The following is a 24,524-nucleotide window of genomic DNA, read 5'->3' on the forward strand; positions in this document are numbered from 1 at the left end:
ACGCGACCCCCACAAATAATCATATTTGAACTGCGGACCCCCAAAAACAATCACATTTGAACAGGGGACGCCCCAAAACAATCAAATTTGAACAGCGACCCCCACCCTGAATTGTATAGGAATTGAGGCATTAGCATACATTTAATCTGACTCTGTTCCAGAGATGAATATTTCAAAAATGGCAGATCTACAAGCTCACAACGCCTCGCGTCGCGAGGCGTTGTGAGCTTGTAGATTGGCTATTTTGTAAATGTCTGCCTCTTTCTAAATTTGGCTAATGTTTGACCAGTTTTTATAGTATAGTTTGTTGATTACTTTTGATGCAGTAATATGGTCTTTTTCTTTTAGGTATTTAAAAGGTCTTAAGTCCTTAAATGGTCACTTCACAGTCATCAAAAAAAATCATGTGTGGACCCCCTAATCAGGTTCTGATGGTCTGTGTACCCAAATATTCTTCCTATCCCCAATAAATACATATTTTTAATTGCAAGTGAAGAAGCCAGTATGCTGGAGTCCTGAGTTCATGCAATTCACACATTTACCATACACAAACGATTGACGGTGAAACTCCTGTTTCCATGGTCACTGTTGTTATTGTTGTTGTTTTGAGAGGGTGTTTTTGTTGTGCTGACCTCTCCTCTACTCTAGTGCTTAAGCTTATTAAAGGGGCTTCCCCTTTCCCCTGGTTGACGGCTACAATAGCAGCTTTAAGGTATGTCTCCCATATGGTCCTATGTTATGGAAACCCCAAGGCATCAGCTGCATGTGCAAAGTAACTAAGTACATTTACTCAAGTAATGTGCCGAAGTGCAATTTTGAGGTACGTTGACTTTAAATGCTGTGATACTTTAAACGTCTACTAACGGCAAATATTGTATTTAACTATGATTATTTGAAAACTAGTTACTTTCTAGATTTTGATTATACAAAACCTACATTAACCAATTAACCCCTGTTTTATATTTCAGCTATTCGAAAATAGCCGATCTACAAGCTCACAAACCGATTTTATAATTACTATTTTTTGTGGTACTGTATACTTTTACTTAGGTAAAAAAAACGTGGTGCTTTTTCCACCATTGCATGTCATTAAAAGCATGCATTTCAGGAAATGGAAGCATATAATTCACCTATAAGTCAATTACAAATAAGCAGCTAGATTAAACAATAAGTTGTTGGTTAATAATTACATTGTGAGCTCTACTTTGGCCCTGTGTGCCCCTCCTCCCCTCTGCAAATACAGATATGCACACACACACACACACACACACACACACACACACACACACACACACACACACACACACACACACACACACACACACACACACACACACACACACGCTAACACGTGCATGCGTGGCTCCTGGGTATATTCATCACAGATGGTTGTTGTTGTCGTTCGTACCGCAGCACCTAACGCACTTTATGCTCCATTTACGCTCACATTCACACACATGACGGCTTTAAGCTGCATTCTCACATTATTATGCATCTACACCAGTGCTTCTCAAACATGTTCCAGTCAGACAAGGACACCCAAATGGATACGTATTTGGCTGCGGAACCCCATCGGAAAATATTCCATGCCAGGTGTTGTTAAAATGCTTCAAAATTACTAAATTTTTCAACATTTTATGATTTTTTAAAATGTATGTAAAAAAGAAAACAGCACTTCTACAAGCTCTACAAGCTCAAGCGCATTATGAGCTTGTAGAACGGCTGTTTTTGAATAGCTGATGTACTGTATAAGAAATAAGGTTAATATTGTTCAACTGCTCCTGATGTTTTGCCGGAGACCGCCTGGAATCCCCTCAAGGACCCCCTGGGAGGTCCCCGGACCCCACTTTGAGAACCACTGATCGACACGCGTCATTATAAACACAAACACAAAAGCACATGGCTGAATGTCATCGATCAATATTTCACAAAAGGTGCAGGAGAATCACGATTACTCTCTTGGAAGCATATTCCTCATTATCAAAATAATGAATTGCTTTGTAATAGTTTTAATTATATCCAGCGGCAATTAAGAATGTCACCCATGTTACTTGTAATGTGATCATGTGACACAATAAAGTTTGATTCTGATTCTGGGCTTGTTTCACTTTCATGTACTAGAGTCCATGATGGACTCATGGCAGAATCTTGTTTTGGGATTATATTGTCCACTCTCATACTGATGTTTCATTTCAGGGGAACATGACACACAGTAGCAGTGTCTGTCTATTAGGATATCGTTGCTGTCAGGCAGAAACCTTGTAATTCCATTCCATCTTTTTATGTATTTTTTTCATAAATGTATGCCTTATTTTATACTTTGTGGCAGATCTACAAGCTTGTAGATCTGCTACTTTTGCTATTTTTGAATTTGAATCGGACATATGAGGTTTCCACCCAACAGAGACGATATGTGCTATTTTTGCTTTTTATGAAAATATTGTTATGCCTATGACATGCCCAAAACATGAACACCAGGTTAAAAGTGGTTTAGTCTGTCTATTGGAACACATATGATTTTTTTCCCCTTTCACTGGAAAGTAACACTTTTGGACGTTCAAGATCTCCACCCGACAGTGACAATATAAAGCACCGAAAATGTTACAAGTACGTCCACCTTACCTGATCTACAAATCCGTTTATGACTGACAGATGTTTGGCAGGATACGACGCAAATATGCCGGCTGTGCCATTTGGACCAGTAACCACAAAATCTCCACCGGTGAACTCCATCAAAGCATCTGTGGGAAAATACACAGATTATAGGATTTACCATGTAATGTACAGTACATCGATACAAGCATGATTTACGATACCGTAAGTCCTTATGTAATCCTACCAGCTGCATATGTTCAGCGGTGGACAAAAGTAAATACTCAAGTATTCAAAAGGATTAAAAAAAGAAACGAAAATTCAGACATTTTCAAAGATAATGAAAATAGCAGATCTACAAGCTCTGCTATTTGACAAAAAAAACACAGACTAAACCAACTGCAGATTTTGTCGACTAAAATCTTGTATTTAGTCGACTAAAACTAGACTAAAACTACCAACTTTTCAGATGACTAAAATATGCCTAAAACTAAATGAAATTTTATTGAAAAGACTATGACCAAAACTAAATAAAAATGTGCTGTCAAAAATGAACGCTATATCTCTGCTGTCCGGCAGAAACCAGGTAACTCCAAAATGTTCATTTTTCAGGAAATGGAGTTAGGAGGTTTTGTTCATCATTGATAAGAACAGCTGAATGGACCTCCAAGCTCACAATGAGGTTGGAGGTCAAAAGGGAGTGGAGCCTGGAGTCAGCAAAACCAGCTAACTCCACCCCCCTTTGGTGGTTTAGCAGACAGTTTGAGGAGCCAATGGAGTTAGCTGGTTTTGTCAGAAGCGCTTTTTAATGCTTTTCATTGGTTCAATATATTTTTTTACCAACACACAGACGTAAAGGGTGTTCAATGGCCCTGATTTATGGAAAGAAATGCAAAAGCGTCAACATGGAGTTAGCTGGTTTCTGCCGGACAGCAACGATATACGTATGTATGTATGCTGTACGTGTATGCTATATGTACCCACCGTAATACAGTCCATAGACAACACATGACCCAGCGAAGGCGCCCAGGAACTGTGCCGCCACGTAAACAGGAAACTTCTTCAGAGGTAGTTTACCCAAGACCGCCATGGCCAGCGAGACCGCAGGGTTCACATGGGCTCCTGGAACAGAGGAGACATCAACATAGAAATGTAATTTATTTTAACCACTTTCAACCTGGTTTTGGGAATGTCATTATTAGGCAAAAAAGTTTAAACTCGTCAAAACATTTTTATTAGATTTCTTTCACAATTGAGAGCCTGTAGAGCGGCTGTTTTCAGCTGAAGTACAGTATATCGTTGCTTTTGGGCAGAAACCACTTACTGCAGTGGCTCTCTAACTTTTTCATGTCAAGGACCCCCAAAATGCCATGTATTTGGCTGCGGACCCCCATCTCAAAATATTTTGTTCCAGGGACCCCCAGAAGCAAAGATTTGAGTTACAAATGTTGGCTTTAAAAAAAGATGCATTCAAAGGTTTGCACAACAAAAATAGCAGATATACAAGCTCATGCTATGAGCTTGTATATCTGCTATTTTTGAATAGCCAAAGTATAAAAGCTTAAAGTGGTTAACATTATTGTGATGCTATATTAACACATTATGCTGGGGACCCCCTGGAACCCCCCCCCCCCCAAGGACCCCAATGTCTTACTGTATCTCCATATGTTAATTTTTTTTGTTTTTTTCATAAATGAACGCCCTACTTGATACTACAGCGTCACACAACAGCATCAAAAGTAGCAGATCCACAAGCTCGAAACGCGGCGTGAGCTTGTGGATCTGCTACTTTTGCTAATTTTTTGAATCCTGAAAAGTGACAGTTTTGGACATATGAGGTTTCCGCCCGCCGAGACGATATACGGCTTAAGTGATTAAAGTGCATTTAATATGACAACATGCTCTGTAGCATAGGGTGGGAAAAAAAGACAAGACGGGATGAGATAAAAATAGAAATACACCGGAAGGCGGAAGCCAAGCCAAATGGGTCACTATAGGCATTAATTAAATCATGTCCGGAAAGATCTAGTTGGTGGTAAGCTAGCAGGATTCAGAGGATCATGCTAGAAGCTAGATCCTGACATCTGGCCATTTAATGCTAATATAAGTTCACTGGCAATCTGATAAATATAGGTTTTTGAGTCTTGAACTATAGTGTGTTATTCATATTGGCACAGTGCTATGTTAGAGCTAGGGTTGCCGACCGTTCCCTCGAAATACAGAATTGTTTATTTGGAAACTAAAAGACGTTCCCCTTATTGAACTGATAAGGGACACACTTGATTCCTTTTTTTGGGGAACCAATCAATAACACACATCTTACAAGTTCACACGGTAACAGGAAGACTCGCCCCGAAACACACTCGCCCCCCATTGTTTTTTTGTGGACCGCTGAAAAAAAGCATTCTTGTAAGAGTCTTGTATTTGTTTTACTGAGGTTAAGGTTAGGAATAAGGTCAGGTTTAGGCAGTTAGGGAGTTTTGCCCTGGGGCGACTGTGTTTTGGGGTGAGCGTTTTGGTATTCGTTCAAATAGCTCACATACATGTCGTCTCTGTGGAGACCTTATATGTCCAAAACGGTTACATATCCTGAAAGTATGGAGTAGGCGTAGGGCGTTCATTTACGGAAAAAAACACAAAGTTACAATATGGAGATAAGAGGTTTCTGCCCGACAGCAACGATGTACAATAATACAGGTTATACAACAGGTAGTTCCGACCAAGCAATCTGATTGGTTGAAATAGCTATCTAGCCGTGCTTCAAATCAGCATGATAGCACGGGCCTAATCACATAAATAAATCACTCCGCACTGTAGTCCGCACCTGATTAGACCATATATGGCACAGCTGTGCTGTGACGTCACGCTGTCCCACGGTAGGAAAACAAACAGACAGTAGCCTGCATAGCCTGACCCACCGCCGCCACCGGAGAACAAACAGCTATGCAAAATGGACTATGTTGTTAATTTTGACTTATTTGGTCGACTTACGGTTGATCAATGGTTAGAAGAAGAGGATGAAAGTTCACAACGCGTCGCCATCGTAGATCATTTACGGCCACGTGACACAGTCGTACGACGGAACATATAGCCTACTGGAATCAGCTGTGTTGATGAGGCGGTGCCTCAGAGCGCTGCTACAGGGACTATTTAATGTCTCAGTCAAATAAACTCTTCTCTTTACAGGGAAACGGATAATAGCGAAACATTTTTATTATGAATTGCCCCACAATATGAATACATTTGGATGTGTTTTGTTGGTAACTGTTGTATAATCGCAATATTACACTCGAGGGTGTGCTTTACCTACATTATTGGCACGCATCACTGGCGTGCCAATAATGACGGTAAAGCACACCCTCTCGTGTAATATTGCTTAATTGTTAACTTGTTACCCTCTAGCCTCACAGTTGTGAGTTTGTAGATCTGCTATTTTTGGCTAATGTTCCCCTCCAGAATATGTACGCTGGGGTTCAAGTTATTAAGTTCACTGGCACAAACGGATAAAAATAGGTTTTGAACTGGTGTGTTATTCATATTAATGACACAGCGCTAATATAACACTGGAACACATCATCCACCCCAAAACGTTTGGTGGTTGCGGGACTGACACACACAGTAACAACACCACTGGGGGTGGGGAGGCTCTGGCTCTCTAATCTCACCATCCTGTTCTCCCAAAACGCCACAGCCAGCCGTGAGGACCGCCTGTCTGAATTGCATCTGACATAATCTGCCTGGATCTGCTTAACCCATTAAAGACCGGGAAAGCATCTGTAATTTTTTTTATTTCTGTGGGCTATTCAAAAATAGCAGATCTACAAGCTTGTAGCGCTGCACCGAGTGCCGCGCTACGAGCTTGTAGATCTGCTATTTTTTTGGAAAATCGTGAAAATTTGAAGAAAAAAATTAAAGTGAACATTTGTAACTAACTAAATAAGCTTCTGGGGGATTCTACAAATGTCTTCTAAATCCTAACAGTTTATTATAATTACGTATGTTGCTATAATATAAGTGGTTCACAAACTTTTTCATGTCAAGGACCCCCCAAAATGATATGTATATGGCCGTGGACCCCCATCTCAAAATATGTTGTTCCAGGGACGACCCAGAAGCAAAGATTTGAGTTACAAATGTTGTGATTTGAGTTACAAAAATTGCCGATCTACAAGCTCGAAGTGCCGCGCTATGAGCTTGTATATCTGCTATTTTTTGAATAGCCCAAAGAATTCTTAAAATGGCACACAGATTCGTTCCCCCGGTCTAAAAGGGTTAAGCCACGCGTAGAACAGGTCATTAGTGTGACCGTGACGTGTCACACTTAACGATACGCTGTCAATTAAAATCTTGAGATTTGAGGTCCGGTGGTGAAAACAAACGTTCGGGGGCCTGCCAGGCAAAAACCTTAAGAATGCGAGCGGCTTCTTCTCACACCTGACCCCCTCTTTCTCTCCCCAGAGAGACCCACATCATGGCCCAGTAAAGCTCATTACTCCAATACTGGATGATCATCTTCAGAGATGTCACTGAACATAGTAGAAGCGTCCCCCACTGCTCTCTGTGGAAACCCCAGGGTCTGAAAGAGCCAGTCATGCAGCAAAGGAAGTCTTGTTCATATACTATTAACCTCATTCTTCTTCCTCGTAGATCTAGTTTTACATAACTAAACTCTCTCTCTCTCTCCATCACTAAGCATGGGCAGGCAGGGATGTGGCAAAGCTGCATGAGTCAGAATAAATACGGGAAATATGTTTCTTGAGGAATTATTTGAATATAAATGTAAATGTGTCCTGACTCTGAGATGTAACATATTATCGTCGCTGTTGGGTGGAAACCTTGTATGTCCAAAACTGTTTCTTTTCAGCAAATGGAAAAAATAAAAACCTTTATTCCGGTGGAGCCAATTATTTGGTCACTCTTGTCAATACATTTGATTGGTTCAATATTTATAAGAAATATGCTATAAAAGATCTGTAAGCTCACAATGCATCGCATCAAAATGCATTGTGAGCTTGTAGAACCGGCAATGTTTGCTTCTTTTTGCACATGAAATAGCGGGAATTCATGTATGGGAAATGGAGATACAAGGTTTCTGCTGGACAGTGACGACATACAGTAAAGAATGAGAAGCTTGTGTGTTTGTTGTAGACACAGAGTCTGGGCTCACCCTCTGCCAACATGGTAGATTTAAAGGTTGAAGGCACATTCAATTTGGCTCACGTTTTTTAGCTCGTATGGCACAATGTTGACGCTCTCTCTCCCAGGGGCCAGGTTTAAAAGCTCACCTCTGGAGATGCTCTTTCACTTCCCAACAGTGACGGAGATTACCGACTCATCCCCTCCTCTACCCCAGTGGTTCTCAACCTGTGCGTCGGGTCCCAACATGATTTTGGGGCGGTCCCCAGATGACAGTGAAGTGACGATTTAAGGACCTTTTAAGAACGTCTTAATACCTAAAAAAGACCATTACTGCATCAAACTATACTATGAAAACTGGTCAGACATTGGCCAAATTGTCAAATAAGAAGAAGAAAGAGGCTAAGATTGTGAAAATAGCTGATCCACAAGCTCACAACGTCTCGCCGCTTGTAGATCAGCTAATTTCACAATATTTATCTGTGGAAACCGAGTCAAACTAAATGTAATGCCTCAACTCCAACAATTCCACGTGCTTGTCAGGGTGGGGGGGGGTTCCCAGTTCGGGGGGGTCACGGCCTGAAATCCAATCCCACTGTTCTACCCAATCTCGCAACTCCTGTACGTATGTTGAAGTCCTTTGCATAATGAAACCCTTGATTGCTCATAAACAGGCACCATGGCTCAGCAGTCCCATTCACGACGCCCATGACATTTAGGAAGTGATTCCTCCTCCTATCCCTGTCATTGCTGGTAAAGGAACAGTGGGGTCCTCTTGCAGTAATCCCAGAAGAATGCACCCAATAAAGTCCCCCTCTTTGGGACATCTATAGGACAACACTTCCAGCCTTGTAAACCTGAGCCCGCACACTTAAGCCTCTGACTCTTGAAAAAGCTGCCTGTCCTATAGGACGGCATAATTAAACAACAGCTATGTGCCCGCAGCCTCTAATGTTTCCTCAGTCATTCTCATATTTAACACCAGTAACCAGCAGTGATGAAGTACTCACATTTTGTACTCAAGTATAAGTATCAATACCCTATTGTAGAAATAGTCGGTTTTGGGTATTCAGAATTTACTTGAGTAAAAGTACGAACGTATTGGCATCAAAATGCACTTAAAGAACCAAAAGTACTCATTGTGCATAAGGTCCCATTTCACAGAATTTTCAAAGTATAAAAAAATCCTTTGAAAATAGCAGATCTACAAGCTCACGACACAAGGTGACGCGGTGTGAGCTTGTAGAGCTGCTATTCAAATTGCCAAAGTATAGGTCTGAGGTGGTTTTGTAATAACAATCAAAATCTACAAAGTAACTTATAAATAATTACAAATTACAGTGGAGTAAAAGTACAATATTTGCTTTTGAGATGTAGTGGAGTAGAAGTAAAATGATTGCAAATTGGAAGTACTCCAGTAAAGTAAAAAAATACCTCATAATTGTACTTAAGTACAGTACTTGAGTAAATGTACTTAGTTACTTTACACCACTGAACACCAGTAACCAGAGCACACTGTGACGTGTTATGCCATATTGTAGACCGCTAACAAAGACCTGCTTTTGGGCGTCAGGGTCCAGGTTTATAGTGACTGAATGGATGGAGGAAACTCATATGGGATCACAGCGCTAAGTCAGTGTGGTATCTCTATGACTGGCTCAGTGGTGCATGCACCTTAATCCATTTAGACCGGGAAATCATCTGTGTCATTTTAAGATTTCTTTGGCTATTCATAAAATATCAGATCTACAAGCTCATAGCCCGGCACCGAGTGCCGCGCTATGAGCTTGTAGATCTGCTATTTTGGGAAAAATCGTGAAAATGTGTTCAAATCTTTGAATATGTATTTTTTTTTAAGCGAACATTTGAAACTCAAATCTTTGCTTCTGGGGGATTCTACAAATGTCTTCTAAATCCTAACAGTTTTTTGGAAAAAAATATTATGAAAAATAATAATAATAAATTTACATTATTATTATGTTGCTATAATATCAGTGGTCCTCAAACTTTTTTCATGTCAAAATGATATATATTTGGTCGCGGACCCCCATCTCAAAATGTTGTTCCAGGGACCCCCTAGAAGGAAAGATTTGAGTAAAAGAAAATCGCTATATATACCTATATTCAAAGATTTGCACACATTTTCACGATTTTTCAAAAATAGCAGATCTACAAGCACTCGGAGCCGCACTACGAGCTTGTAGATCTGCTATTTTTGAATAGCCAAAGAAATCTAATAATGACACGGAATGAGTTCCCCGGCCTTATTGGGTTAAGTCTTGTTACATTTGTGGATCTTGAGCGAGGCCTGATGTATACTGAGTGAGCCAGGCTCATGGCTCATCGAGGCTCTGTACCTGATACTATCGGAGCTATGAGCCATGATGAGCCACAGCTTGGCTCATACGGTATAAATTAGGCTTTAGGGTCAGTGATCCTTTAACCACATGAACCGTACCGTCCCTATTCTGGGCATGTAGAAGTGCTATTGTTTGCAGGCTCATACCCATACACATCCTGAACATTTACAGGCAGAAGGCAGGGTATCTGCCTGCACACAGAGACAAAGATGACCGATATGTTATTTTTTGGGGCATTTTTAAGTCTGTATTTGAAAGTGGTAGTGGAGAGAGACAGCCAATGGTCCAGCCAGTGGGGAATTGAACCGTGGACTCGCTGATCAGGGCATTTTGGACCTTTTTTTCATCCATTTTCTGCCCATGTGAAAATAGCTGATCTACATGCTCACGTGTCGCAATATGACGCGTTGTTAGCTTGTAGATTGGCTAGATTTGGTGTGTAGAGGGAAAAGGGGGCACTAAATATAGACCTTTGGGGGATACCGGTCAACGAAGTAAGGTTTAAATGGTAAAAGCGCTTGAAAACCTTGGTATAGGGTCTGGTTAGCTCGGTTGATAGAGCTCTCGTCTTTGGACTAGAAGGTCATGGGTTCGATCCCGGGCACTGCCATCAGTGCAGCGTATGAGTAGCACGGCTTGGGTGCGGCAAGTCGTGCGGTAAGTTCTGGGAGCTGATGGTAGCAGCAGTCCATCTCCCATCTCTAGCACATTGTAATCCCTAAAGGCAGATTCAGAGCTCCTCAGCTGAATCTGTCGGCAACTCCCATTACAACGTGTAGAGTTCAGGGGCGTAGCCACAGGTGGGCATATGTAGGCCTGGGACCACCCATTTGGTTTTTCTGCCCACCCAAAAAAAATGTTTTTTTAAATATATATATATAATTTATCTTTTTTTAATATCATATTCAGCCATTTTGATAACAGTGTATCCGTCACAAACCCACAAAAAAAGTACCCAAAACCTGCCGAAAACTTCACATTTTCGCGCGCGCACGTGCATGCGTGCCCACCTACTCCTGCCTAGGCCCAGCCTACGCTAGCGCTCTGGCTACGCCACTGGTAGAGTCGTTATTATTAGGAAAGAAAACAAAGGAGCACCACAGGAAGAAGAGGGCTGAAGTAGAGTAAACGGTCCGACATCCGGACGGTCTCTACACAGGGAATTGGGCTGTACCTCCAGAGGCAAATTCAAAGGATTCTTTTTTCTTTTTTTTGCCGATGGGTTCCCAGATTGAGCACATTGTAACGGGGATAGACTCCTGCGTTATTGGCTGATACCGACAATAAGTCTCTCTGACCTACTTATAGTTTGTTTTCTTCTATAGGTTATGAAATACAGAAGTAAGACTAAGAACATGGCAGACTAGAAAGCAATGCAGCCACAGCTAATAGGTGTGTTAGATTTAAGTGCGCCTGGAGCCAGCCAGTGTGCAAGTATAGACAGCAGTCAACAGTAGCCTAGTCAATGCTTGCACACTGGCACATCTAAATCTAACACGCCCGTTATTCATTTGATTAGTTACAGCTGATACTGCTGATGGTTTCATGTCCCTTTAAAGGATATCGGGGCCGAGGGAAATTTTATGGTTTAGATTAGACTGACTGTTCAAAGGTCATGATAAAGTCAAAACATCCAGATCACAAACAGCGATGACCTTTGGTTACTCGCTCACGTTTTTGAACCCAAATAAAGTTGTTTACAGGCTGAAAAGACAAGGTACCAAACTTTGACTAGCGAGGAGGAGAGGGAAACTCGTTCAACTGGGTTTTAACTGAGAAGAAAGCTCTGCAACACAGAATTCTATTTGAAAGTGGTGACATTCAGTTGACAAGAGTCACAGAGTTTGTATGATCTGGCACACACACCAATAGATGATGCCAAATAGCACTAAAAGCGGTTCTTTGGCCCGTAATCATAGCGGGGAAACCTATGTTGGTGTCATATAAACTAAACTATGCTAAAGAACCATACCAGGGCTGTAAATGTCTTTGTACAACAGCACCTTAACCACCCCAAAGAACCACTGAAGAATCACTACAGTATATAGGTGCACATGGTGTGTGTGTGTGTGCGTGTGCGTGTGTGTGTGTGTGCGTGCGTGCGTGCGGCGCTCTTACCTGACACGCCCCCTGCTATGTAGACAGCCATCATGACCCCCAGAGTGAAGCCAATGTGGATGGTCAGGTCTTCCCCCGCTTTACCCCCGCTCAGCACCTTCTGGGCCACAGAGCCACATCCGAAGAGCTGGGGGGGGTAACCAGGGGGTCCCCAGGAAAAGTAGTTAATATAGCGTCACAATCATTTTAACCACTTTAACCTTTATACGTTGGCCATTCAAAAATAGCTTTGTGCCGCACTATGAGCTTCTTGAACATCTTGAACATTTTTAACTCAAATCTTTGCTTCTGGGGGGTCCCTGGCACAAAACATTTTCAGATGGGGGTCCGCGGCCAAATGTATATCAATTTAGGGTTCCGTGGCATGAAAAAGGTTGAAAACCACTGCTTTAGGGTACCTATTACATCTGAAACAGAGTAGTATTTGGCTTGTTGTCTGGCTTTGTTCTTGGTCATGCCTGCAATGTTCAACAGCACTCGTGGTAAATGTACACAAATACATGGCCCAGGCTTCCAAATATGAGGATGCGGAGTCTACACCTGTACCCAAAGTTAGTTATTATAAAGGGTGCCGCCCACTCCAAGCACTGTAACTATAACTGTAAATATATAGTTTGAAAAATCTTTCTCAAAGTCAAGTGGCTGGCAGAGTTCACACACCACAACTATAATATCAACGGTGGTGAACAACATAGTTATAGTGTGGATGGCCCTTTAGAGCTAGAAGACACACACACACACACACACACACACACACACACACACACACACACACACACACACACACACACACACACACACACACACGCACACGCAGTGGTGCAAGTAACTAAGTACATTTACTCAAGTATTGTACTTAAGTACAATTTTGAAGTATTTTTTACTTTACATGAGTATTTCCAATGTTCAGTACTTTTACTTCTACTCCACTACCTCTGAGGCAAATATTGTATTACTCCACTACAATTATTTGAAAACTTTAGTTACGAGTTACTTTGCAGATATAAATGATAAAACATACATTAACCACTTTAGCCCTATTTTATACATAGGCTATTTGAAAATAGCCGATCTACAAGCTCACACACACAAGCAGACAGAAACAAGAACGTAGGACAGGAGGGGGAAAAGATATTGGCTTGCCGAAGAAGAGAGACTCATTGTTTAATTCCTTCCAATTATAGCCACCATGGAGGGCCGCCTCCTTGTTCCATTTCACTAGCCTTCAAACTGCCACACACCATTTGTCCCAGTGGCCCCCGACAGAACAATAATTAATCTCCCATCTATTTGGTAAAACTGGGGGAAGTAATTGAAAGAAAATAGAGCTGCGAGAAGGGCAGCCATCCAAAAATAACTGTCTGTGGTGGGGACTGGAAGTGGTGGAAAGTAACTTAAGTTCATTTAAATATGTACTCCACTTAGGTACAGTTTTGAGGTGCGTTTACTTACTTGAGTATTTCAGTTTTGCAGGCAAATAAGTACTTTTTACCCCTCTATATTTGACAACGTTAGTTACTAGTTACTTTGTAGATTTAGCTTATCAATTCAAAACATATACATCAACGAATTAAGCCCTATTTTAGTTAGGCTATTCAAAAATAGCTGATCTGCAAGATTGTGACGCGTTGTCAGCTTGGATCAGATATAAATGTTTTGTGCTTTTTCTTTAGTGGGCTACTTTAAGCATATTTTGATACCAACACTTTTGTACTTTTACTCAAGTTGCGTAACAGAGTATCTTTAGCCTATAGGCCTATTGCAGTATTCGTCTCTGTTGGTGGAAACCCCCATATCTCCAAAACTGTTACATTTCAGGATTCAAATTCAAAAACAGAAAAAGTAGCAGATCTACGAGCTCGAAGCGCGTCGCTTCATGCCATGTTTCGAGCTTGTAGATCTGGTACTTTTGATGCTTTTGTGTGACGCTGTAGAGTGATCAAGTAGGGCGTTAATTTACCAAACACAAAAAGTTAAAATACGTTGCATGACAGCAACGCTTTGCTACTTTTACTTAAAAGTAACACAAATGTGAGTACTTTCTTCCATGCACCCCTGGAGGCTGCATTACTCCATTGAGGCGGTGCCACTGAAACATGGCCCCGTTAAGCCCTGCTGAGAGCCAGCTCCTTGTTAACTACTGAGCAGGAGTCCTGCTTTGAGGGGGTGGCAGGTTGGGGCACAGGGGTGACAGGTGTAGGGCCAAATGACAGTCTAGACCAGAAACCTTTTAATGACTGAAAAACATCCAGGTCACTTCCAATGGGTTCATTTAACTCTCGACAGTGTGCAAAGGAAAACCAAATGGACCCATTTGTACACGTTGATGAGAGCTGGTTTAAAGTGAAATGAACACAGAGGATTTTGTGGTGATTTTATAGAGCAGTGGTTCTCAAACTTTTTCGTGTCAAGGACCCCGCCAAGGACCTTTGGCCGCGGACGCCCCATCTAAAAAGGTTTTGTGCCAGGGACCCCCAGATGAAAAGATTTGTGTTTTAAAAATTGAAAAATTATTCAGCATTTTCCCAAAAAATCTAAATATTTCAAAAATAGCAGATTTACAAGCTTGAGCTTGTATGTCTGCTATTTTTGAATAGCCAACGTACAAATGGATAGTGGTTATTTTAACATTACATTAAGCAAATGAAACATGTTTTCACAGGACATTTGAATTCAGTAAAAATTAAGAAAGAGAAGTTAAACACCTATTTCCTTAATAGGAAACACCTGTTCATGACAGAGACGGTAGTGTTTAAGAATAATGATGGAAGGAATTCTACACAAATAGTTTCACTGTATTTAAATAAATAGAAGGTTACCAATTTAGTCAGAAACAATATGTTACACTACTTGAATTTGAAATCCATATTGTAAGTAAATCTTGCAGCTATACCAATCCGTTTTCTTCATCATAATAACAACCTTATGTCCACAATGTCCTGTCAAAGGTGCAACCCCCAAGTCTTAAAATGAGAGGCATTATAGATGAGCAACATCAAAGAGAATATGAATTATTGTCTGAATCTATTACTATTATCTATCAGAGGTCTTTACCAAAGCAGATCTATGTCCCTTGAGACTTGGGTTTTGACATCTTATTACCATTCAAGCAGCCATTCTAGGTATAGGCTGGATCAGTGGTGGAAAGTAACTAAGTACATTTACTTAAGTACTATAGTACAAATTTGAGGATTTGTTTTGTTTTTACTTTACTGGAGTATTTCTAATTTTCAGTACTTTTACTTGAACTCCACTACATCTCAGAGGCAAATATTGTAGTTTTACGCCACTACAATTATTTGAAAACTGTAGTTGCTACTTGCTAGTTACTTTGTAGATTTAAAATATTATTACAAAACCACTTCAGACTTCGGCTATTTGAAAATAGCAGATCTACATGCTCACAATGTGATCTTGTAGATCTGCTATTTTGAAAGATTTGTATACATTTTATACATTTGAAAACATGTGAAACGGGACATTCTGCATAATGAGATACTTTCTACTTCTGATACTTAAAGTACATTTTGATACCAATACTTTTGTAAATTTTGAATTCCTGACTTTTACTTGTAATAGTATTGATACTTTTACTTAAAGTAAAAAATATGAGTACTTTTTCCACCACTGGGCATTATAGATGAGCACATCAAAGAGAATGCTGAATTATTGTCTGAATCTATTACCATTATCTATCAGATGTCTTTACCAAAGCAGTTCAGTGTCCCTTGAGTCTTGGGTTTTGACATATTCTTAGTAATAAGATGGTAATAAGTTATTACCATTCAAGCATCCATTCTATAGGTATAGGCTGGGTGGCAGGTGTGGAGGGAGGGAGATGTACTCACAATTAAGATGAATATCCCCAGACATTCAGCCAAGAACTCTTTGATGATATCCTTCCTCAGGGCACATTTTTCCTTTAATTTTCTCTTGCTGTCATGATCCATAATTGTGCAGATTATTGCTCTGCTATCTCTATATACTCCAGGTCAACAGACAGTTGGACGCAAGTGGAGTTGAGTCTCACAGATCTGTCTGCTGGCAGCTCAGAATATAGGCTCTACAACACCCTGAAATCCTGGGTGATCATTTAACACTGCAGAGTGACCCAGTGTTGCCAGATTGTGCGAGAGAAATAAGCAACCAGGTCTATGAAAACAAATTTGATTGATTGAATAAGGCCTACTTTATTAACAGTTTGTATTGTTGATTGTTAAAAGGATAACACGAAACGCCCTATTTCCTATTTGTATCTTGTTTCCATTGTGGTGGGTAGGCCTACAATTCATCAAGAAGCAAACAAGCCCAAAAGAAGCGACTACATAGGCTACTTTTCAATTGGCTATTTTCAAAATAAATGTTGATAAAAAGTGAAAGAAATTGAAATATTTGAGAAACGTTTTAACAACACAAAACTGGTATGGGGTCCCTGGCACAAAATATTTTTTGGGGGGCAATTATATTAATTTAAGGGTCCTTGACATGAAAATGTTTAAGAACCACTGGTTAAAACAGCATGAGGAAACAAGCCCAAATAAGCAACTACACTTTAGAAACAATTAAGCCCAAAATAATCGCAACCACCAACTACCAATATTTACAAGCAACTTAACATAAAAGCAAGTCCAGTCGCTTATAATAAGCGGACATGGCAACATTGTGAGAGACCAAACGGGACCCGGGAAGGGGTTCCATGTGTACTCTCTCTCTCAGAGAGTTATTTTACAGTGTAGGATATATAGCCACCTCCCACTCAGTGCTGAGATAACGGTGCTGATCAAATGCACCTTTATGAGAGCGATCCAAGATCTGTTATTTATAGGCTACTAGGCCATACATTAACATGATAACAAATATCATTCTCACACCACAATAGCTCTTGGCTAATAGCTTGTAAAGTCAGTGTGAAAATAACGAGACGGGCTTGGAAGCACTCCAATCCAGTTTGTGCACAATTATTGTGCACAAACTGGGTTGGAGTGCTTCCAAGCGCTCTATGATATTGCGCCACAATATCATAAATGACATGCGTTTGTCTTGCTCATAGCAGCCTATATTAGACGTTTAGGCAATAGGCTAATATCAATGGAATTTGTCTTTCTCAAAAGTTAAAATAAATAAAAAAACATCTATTGCAGTTTACAGTTTAGGCTGTCTTTAGTTTGTGTGTTACAGGTCTGTGTATATAGATCGATATACTTTTGTTTTCCTTAATGGGTTTCATGACCAATCGTTAATGATTGCTGCGATGGTCGTTATAATTATTCTAAAGATCCTGAGCATATTATAACTGCAGGTATTCTTCACCTGCATTTATTGTGAGGGTGTCTCAGCGCCCTCTAGAGGCCTCGCCTCGAGAGGGCGCTGAATGCAGTTCCAAAGAAAGGCAGGATTTGTTGGGTCTGATATATAACTCTATTGGGTCACTCAAACAGATGTCCAGTCTGCTTTGGCCTAACCCGACAAGTGTATGGACCGCTGCATGGTGACATATAGGCTATAGCCCAAGCAGGGGTCTTCAACGTTTTTCAGGCCAAGGACCCCTTACAGCTGAGAGAGAGATGAAGCACCCTCTCTATATTGTATAAAATTGTGTTTCAGATTAAACTTTTTACTAGGTCTTTTTTTCCTCTATGTCAAAAACATCTACAAGCTCACTCACACTGCAAGACATTGTGAGCTTGTAGATCTCATTTGTGGCTAAGTTATTCCCAGAAAAGGGATGCTAGTGTTCAAGTGGTTAATGTAAAACAAAATAATCATATCACAAAGATGTGGTGGCCCCCTCCCCCTGTAGTAACTCTGAAGACCCCATATGGGTCCCGGACTCCCTGTTGAAGGCCCCTGCTAGTCACCATGCTATGAGTATGACGCATATCTTTTACAAGAAAAATACCATAATTTAGGTGATGGAAGGGACTAAAGTGCACGCAATTCCAGAAACTCCCATGTTAACCTCTTTAACACTGGTTAAAATAGGCTAAGTGTTAACTAGCTCTATATTCTGATTGTAGCTCATTGCTCTTGTTGGTTCAGTAACAGGAGCTATAGGCTCCATGTCTCTCCAGCTCTTTATTAAATAGAAAATACATTTTCAGGTCAGGATACCAATTGTATCCAATTAGGATAGAGAACTCAGACAGGATACAGATTAAACAAGTGAAGTTGGAAGTGATGACACAAAGAAATGAGCAAACAAAATTTGGAACTGGAACACTATGAAAATGAAGCTGATACATGGCTACTCTCTCTTGATTTGGCTGAAATGTTGTCACCTACCTGAAAATGTATTTTCTGTTTATTAAAGGCTGAGAGACAGGGAGACCCCTGTTACTGAACAAACTAGCAATGATTACTATAAGAATATAGTGCTTTTAAAAAAAACGTTTATGTCCTAAAATATGTCCTTCAAGTTAACTATAGGCTATACTCAATGCCACTGTTTGTTCATTTGTTGACATCCTAATATTATGAATAACATTATTTTAAACTGATGAGAGTATATATAGCCTATACTACAGAATGAATATGTAATTATATGTTCTATAACTTCTTCTTTTTTAATACAGTTTATTAGGTTTAAGCCACAGTACACAAGGTTAAGGCCTATATTTATATCAACATCAATTCTGCTCACACAGAACCTCAGTGTGACATTCAATACCACCCTCAACAATACTGAAACACAAAAAAACACTACAGAATTATCTTATTTTTTTACATGAATAAAAGCAAGTCATTTTGTAAAATTGACTTGTGAGTTAAAGACACAATTAACGAGCCTGGGAATTTTATTTTTTGTTTCTTTAACTGTCTCTTACAGTTATAAAAGCCCCCACACATATAGCAATATTTTTAAGGAATGTTCCAGCGTTAGGCCTAATTAATGTCTAAATTGTGTCTGTGTTGTAGCAATGGCTCCATCACATAATCTTGTATATGATTTATCATGAACCTGTTAATAGTTTTATATAGCCACCCATGTCATTAAATTCAGTGGCGTAAAGTAACTAAGTACATTTACTCAAGTACTGTACTTAAGTACAATTTTGAGTTTACTTTACTGGAGTATTTCAAATTTAAGTGCTTTACTTCTACTCCACTATCAAAGCACCTCAGAGACAAATATTGTACTTTTACTCCACTTCAATTATACACAAACTTTAGTTACTAGTTACTTTGTAGATTTGGATTAGTATTACAAAAACATACGTTAACCACTCCAGCCCTATATAGATTTCGGCCATTTGAAAATAGCAGATCCACAAGCTCACACATGAGGCATTGTGAGCTTGTAGATCTACTGTTTTCAAATTATTTGAACACATTGAACTTGTGAAATGGGACATTCTGCACAATGAGTACTTTTACCTTTGGTACTTTAAGTACATTTTTATACCAATACTTTTGTACTTTTACTCAAGCACATTTTGAATTCATTGTCTTTTACTTGTAACAGAGTATTTCTGCATTGCGGTATTGATACTTTTACTTGAATAAAGCATGTGAGTACTTTTTCCCCCACCACTGCCTCCAACAGAGGGCGCTCTATGAATACATTTGAAGTGCTGGTCCAGTTTGTCACTGTAGTGTCTCATCCTCCTGTTCATCACTGTGCTTTGTGAAGAGGTGAAGGTGACAGGCATGAGGAGGATGACATGTTTTGAATAACATTGATCAATGTCACTTCTCTTTTCCTCTCCAGGCATGTCACAGTCTTTGATGTGAAGCAGACACATCCATGAGTGTCGCCCATGCTGTGAAAAAAGGGAGATGGGTGATGATGGAGGAAAGACATTATCCTCCACCTCCCTGGGGATTTGCAAATGAGGCCTTAACAGGCAATGGTGGAAGAGGTACTCACATCATGTTTTACTTGAGTAAAAGTATCGATACTGCAATGCAGGTGATACTCTGTTACAAGTAGAAGTCCTGTATTCAAAATGTACTTGATTAAAAGTACAACATTGGAAACAAAATATACTTTACAAAAGTAAAAGTAGGCTACTCACTGTGCAGAATGTCCCATTTCACAAGTTCAAAATGTATTAAAATAGTTTGAAATAGCAGATCTACAAGCTCACAATGCATCACATCATGACGCATTGTGAGCTTGTAGATCTGCTATTTTCAAATGGGCAAAATATGCGATATAGCCTGCTGCTGGAGTGGTTATGTTTTGTAATAATGATCAAAATCTACAAAGTAACTAACTAAAGTTGTCAAATAATTGTAGTGGAGTAAAAAAAATTAAGTACAATATTTGCCTCTGAGATGTATAGTGGAGTAGAAGTAAAAGTACAGACAATTGGAAATACTCCAGTAAAGTAAAAGTATACCTCAAAATTACAGTATAGGCCTACTTGAGTACGTGTGTGTATATATATATATATATATATATATATTATGCCTAAATATCTTTCTCTGCAAATAATTGACTGAAAATGACAAATTAAATGTTCATTTTATAGAGAGACAGGTCGACTTGCTGTGCCTGCTACTGGGCACACAGAAATAGTCGTAAAAACAACACTTTCGTGTCGGTTTGACATGTTTAAATATTTACCTGGCCGTTTTATCAAAGTGTATCTATCCTCAAACACTTATGCTAAGTGTTTGAGGATATGAGCGTGTTTTCAATGTGTTAATACATGTGTTAGCCTATGTTAATTGCCTCTTGTTTGCACAGACACCCATTCAGCAGTTAATTAGAGGAATGTTTATTGAGAAGTTAGAGGTAGACGTGCTATAGTGGGAATTATCACCTGGCCGGGAGAGATCAGTCTGTCAGTGGTGTAAAGTAAACTAAGTATATTTACTCAAGTACTGTACTTGAGGTACTTTTACTTTACTGGAGTATTTCCAAATTTCAAAACTTTTACTTCTACTCCACTATCAAATATTATACTTTTACTCCACTACAATTATTTGCAGTTTTTGATTATTATTAAAAAACATACATTAACCACTTCAGCCCAAATATACATTTTGGCCATTTGAAAGTATCTACATTAAGCTCACAATGCATCTCAATGCAATGCATTGTGAGCTTGTAGATCTGCTATTTCAACAACAACAACACAATTATGCATTTGAAAACTTCAAATGGGCCATTCTGCATTATGAGTACTTTCTACTTTTGGTACTTTAAGTACATTTTGATGCCAATACTTTTGTACTTTTTTTTACATTGCATTTCTACATTGCAGCATTGATACTTTTACTTAAGTAAGAAATGTGAGTACTTCTACCAACAATGTTAATCCTCACACATAGGCAGCCTATGCATTTGAGGCGTGTCATTATGCTAAATCATAGCAGTGTCAAGCCGACCAAAGCAGTTTAGCACAATCATGTCATTCAAAGAATAAAGCATCCAGCAATAATGTTCATTTAAGATCCTGAGAGTGCGATTATAGTGTGATTATTACACCAGTGTGAAGATCATAAATTATAATTCATCTGCTTCACTCACAAAAAGTGCTATTTCACCCAAACATTCTAATGATGTTTATAGGCTATTAGTCTACAGTTTAATTCTCACTTTCACGTTTATACACTGTCACTGACAAGGTTATTCTAATCCCAAACTATTCTGCAAACGATAGATCACATAATCTTCAAGGACAAACACATTTTGATTGCTAAATTAATGTCAGCAACTATATGTTTAGATAGGCCTATAGCATATAGATAAATCACTGTTACCATGTTTAATTTAGCATTTAATAGGGCTACGGTACTCAGTGGTGTAAAGTAACTAAGTACATTTAAAGTACACTTTACAAGTACTGTAAGTACGATTTTGAGGTATTTTTTACTTTACTGGAGTATTTCCAATTTTCAGTAGGCTATACTTATACTATTCCACTACATCTCAGAGGCACTATTATAAATTTACTCCACTACAATTATAAGAAAACTTTACTTTGTAGATTTTGATTACCTATTTTTACACAAATACATTACCCAATTCAGCTCATTTTGGCCATTTGAAAATAGCCGATCTACAAGCTCACAATGCGTCACGGTGGGAAGCAGTGTGAACTTGTAGATCTGCTATTTTCAAAATATCTTTTATACATTTGAAAATTTGTGAAATGGGACATTCTGCATAATGAGTACTTTTACTTTTGGTAGGCTACTTTTAAGTACATTTTGAAGTTTTACTTGTAACATTTCTATATCGTAGTATTGATACTTTTACTTATAAGTAAAACATGTGAGTATAGGCCTACTTTCTGCCAATCACTGCTATCTCTAAAATGTCCCTTTTAGTAGCTCTCTAAGTGAAAGTATTCTCCTGTCCTCTGGAGGGGGGTGGGGTGTATGTATCTCCTCCTCAATGAGAGAGAGAGGGAGAGAAAGAGAGGGAGAGAGAAGAGTCACTTTATGTAAATGCAGTGATTTAATTTCCCAGATCAGGGCCGTCCTCTTTTCTTTCTTTACCCAATAAAAATGCACCGCAGTCAGTTGACACCTGGGTTATAAAGCTCCATGAAGATGTTCCAAAGTCCTGATCACAGACATTGTTAAGGAGGGCAAAAACATCAAGAGAGACGCACACACACACACACTGAAAAAAAAGAGGCACACGAAACGGAGACGATATTAGAGAGATCAGACCCAGCATTACTATGACTTCCAGTAAGGTAGAGACCCCCTCTGCAGTGAAGAGCGACCCCGCTGCTCTCATGGCTCAGCTCCATCTCATGCCCCAGCCGGTGGCCAACGCCGAGATCAAGTACACCAAGGTAATGTGTGGATCTACAACTTTGTTTTTTTAACCCGTTCAAACCGGGATCGCATCTTGTGTAAAGCACTTTAACCATTATTTTATACTTTTTGGCTATTTTTAAAAAAATCGTGAAAATGTGTGCAAATTAGATTTTTTTCCTCACTCAAATCTTTGCTTCTGGGGGTCCCTGGAAAAACATACTTTGAGATGGGGGTCCGCAGCCAAATACATATGATTTTGATTGTTAGGATTTAGAAGACATTTGTAGAATCCCCCAGAAGCAAAGAGTTAAAAATGTTCGCTTTAAAAAAAATATATATATATATTCAAAGAATATATATTGAAAGAAAATGTGCACACATTTTCAAGATTTTTCAAAAATAGCAGATCTACAAGCTCATAGTGCGGCACCGAGTGCCGCACTATGAGTTTGTAGATCTGCTATTTTTTTAATAGGCCAAAGTATAAGATAATGGTTAAAGTGGTTAACATCTAAAATGACATGCTTTGTCTTTAATGCGTTAATTTTAAAATGTCAAAGTCCATTTGGTTCCATTTGTAGCATACGACCCTTTCAGAGTTACAGATCTTCTATAATGATCCATTTGGAGTCCCACTCAATGAACCCCGAGGGTCCGTGCATGGACCCCACTTTCTTTGGGAACCTATACTGATCTATTTCAGTGTTGCCATGTCCGCTTATTATAAGCGACTTTGGGCTTATTTTCTGTGAAGAAGTCGCGTGTAAATATTGGTAGTTGCGGTTTTTGAGGCTTGTTTCCAAAGTGTTGCTTATTTGGTCTTGTTTCTAAAGTGTAGGCCTAGTTGCTTATTTGGACTTGTTTCTAAAGTGTAGTTGTTTATTTGGTCTTGTTTCTAAAGTGTAGTTGCTTATTTGGGCTTGTTTCTAAAGTGTAGTTGCTTATTTGGGCTTGTTTCTGAAGTGTAGGTACTTATTTGGGCTTGTTTCAGAATTTTTAAATGATTTTGAAGTGTTTCTCAAATATTTTCATGTCATTGATTGACCCCCAAATTAATATGTATTTGTCCTTAAACCCACATCTGAAAATGTTTTGTGCCAGGGAGCACCGGCTACCAGATTTGTGTTGTTAGAATGTTTAAAATATTCCACATTTTATTTCAAGATTTTTTTAAATAGCAGATCTACATGCTCACAACTGCTATTTTCAACATATACAGTATATAGGTTTAAAGTGCTCATAATGGCCTATAAGTGCCCTGTAGTTGCTTCTTTTGGGCTTGTTTTCCTGGACCTGGTTGCTTATTTCTCTCACAAAATCTGGCAACACTTATATATTTGCTTTGAATCCATAAAACATGTTTCCAGTCAGTGTGTCGATGGACAGATTTGTAACTCGTTCCAAAACAGTGTGATCATCTGTGTTAGTGGTTGTTGAGACTGTGCGTAAAGCAAGCCTTTAAGCACAGGTGATCAGCTTTAGTAATGTGTTGGTTTAGCAGCATGTAGGCTACCTGTAGCACACCGTTTACCAATCAGTGGGCTGGTACCCATTTGGGGGCCGCGGGTCCATTTTTATTGGTCGCGAGTAAATGTC

At 39.4% G+C, this 24,524-nt stretch overlaps 3 protein-coding genes across 3 annotated transcripts in view; 2 read left to right on the forward strand and 1 right to left on the reverse strand.

Annotated features, from left to right (window-relative positions):
- aqp9b (aquaporin 9b) overlaps positions 1–16,160 on the reverse strand; it is a 31,421-nt gene extending 15,261 nt beyond the window's left edge. Inside the window, exons 1-4 of the mRNA XM_080436786.1 lie at positions 16,055–16,160; positions 12,207–12,333; positions 3,577–3,714; positions 2,623–2,741 (exon numbers count right to left, since the gene is read on the reverse strand). Coding sequence (XP_080292912.1) covers positions 2,623–2,741; positions 3,577–3,714; positions 12,207–12,333; positions 16,055–16,156 — 486 coding nt within the window. The 5' untranslated portion in view covers positions 16,157–16,160. The remainder of the gene's footprint in view (positions 1–2,622; positions 2,742–3,576; positions 3,715–12,206; positions 12,334–16,054) is intronic.
- LOC308091208 (disintegrin and metalloproteinase domain-containing protein 10-like) overlaps positions 1–24,524 on the forward strand; it is a 486,352-nt gene that overhangs the window by 168,995 nt on the left and 292,833 nt on the right. The gene's annotated exons all lie outside the window — the stretch shown is intronic.
- aldh1a2 (aldehyde dehydrogenase 1 family, member A2) overlaps positions 22,759–24,524 on the forward strand; it is a 43,451-nt gene continuing 41,685 nt past the window's right edge. Inside the window, exon 1 of the mRNA XM_080436749.1 lies at positions 22,759–22,963. Within this exon, the coding sequence (XP_080292875.1) occupies positions 22,847–22,963 (117 nt within the window). The 5' untranslated portion in view covers positions 22,759–22,846. The remainder of the gene's footprint in view (positions 22,964–24,524) is intronic.

Source organism: Gymnoscopelus braueri, assembly GCF_963280865.1.
Source record: "Gymnoscopelus braueri genome assembly, chromosome: 1".
In the NCBI taxonomy this organism is placed as follows: domain Eukaryota; kingdom Metazoa; phylum Chordata; class Actinopteri; order Myctophiformes; family Myctophidae; genus Gymnoscopelus; species Gymnoscopelus braueri.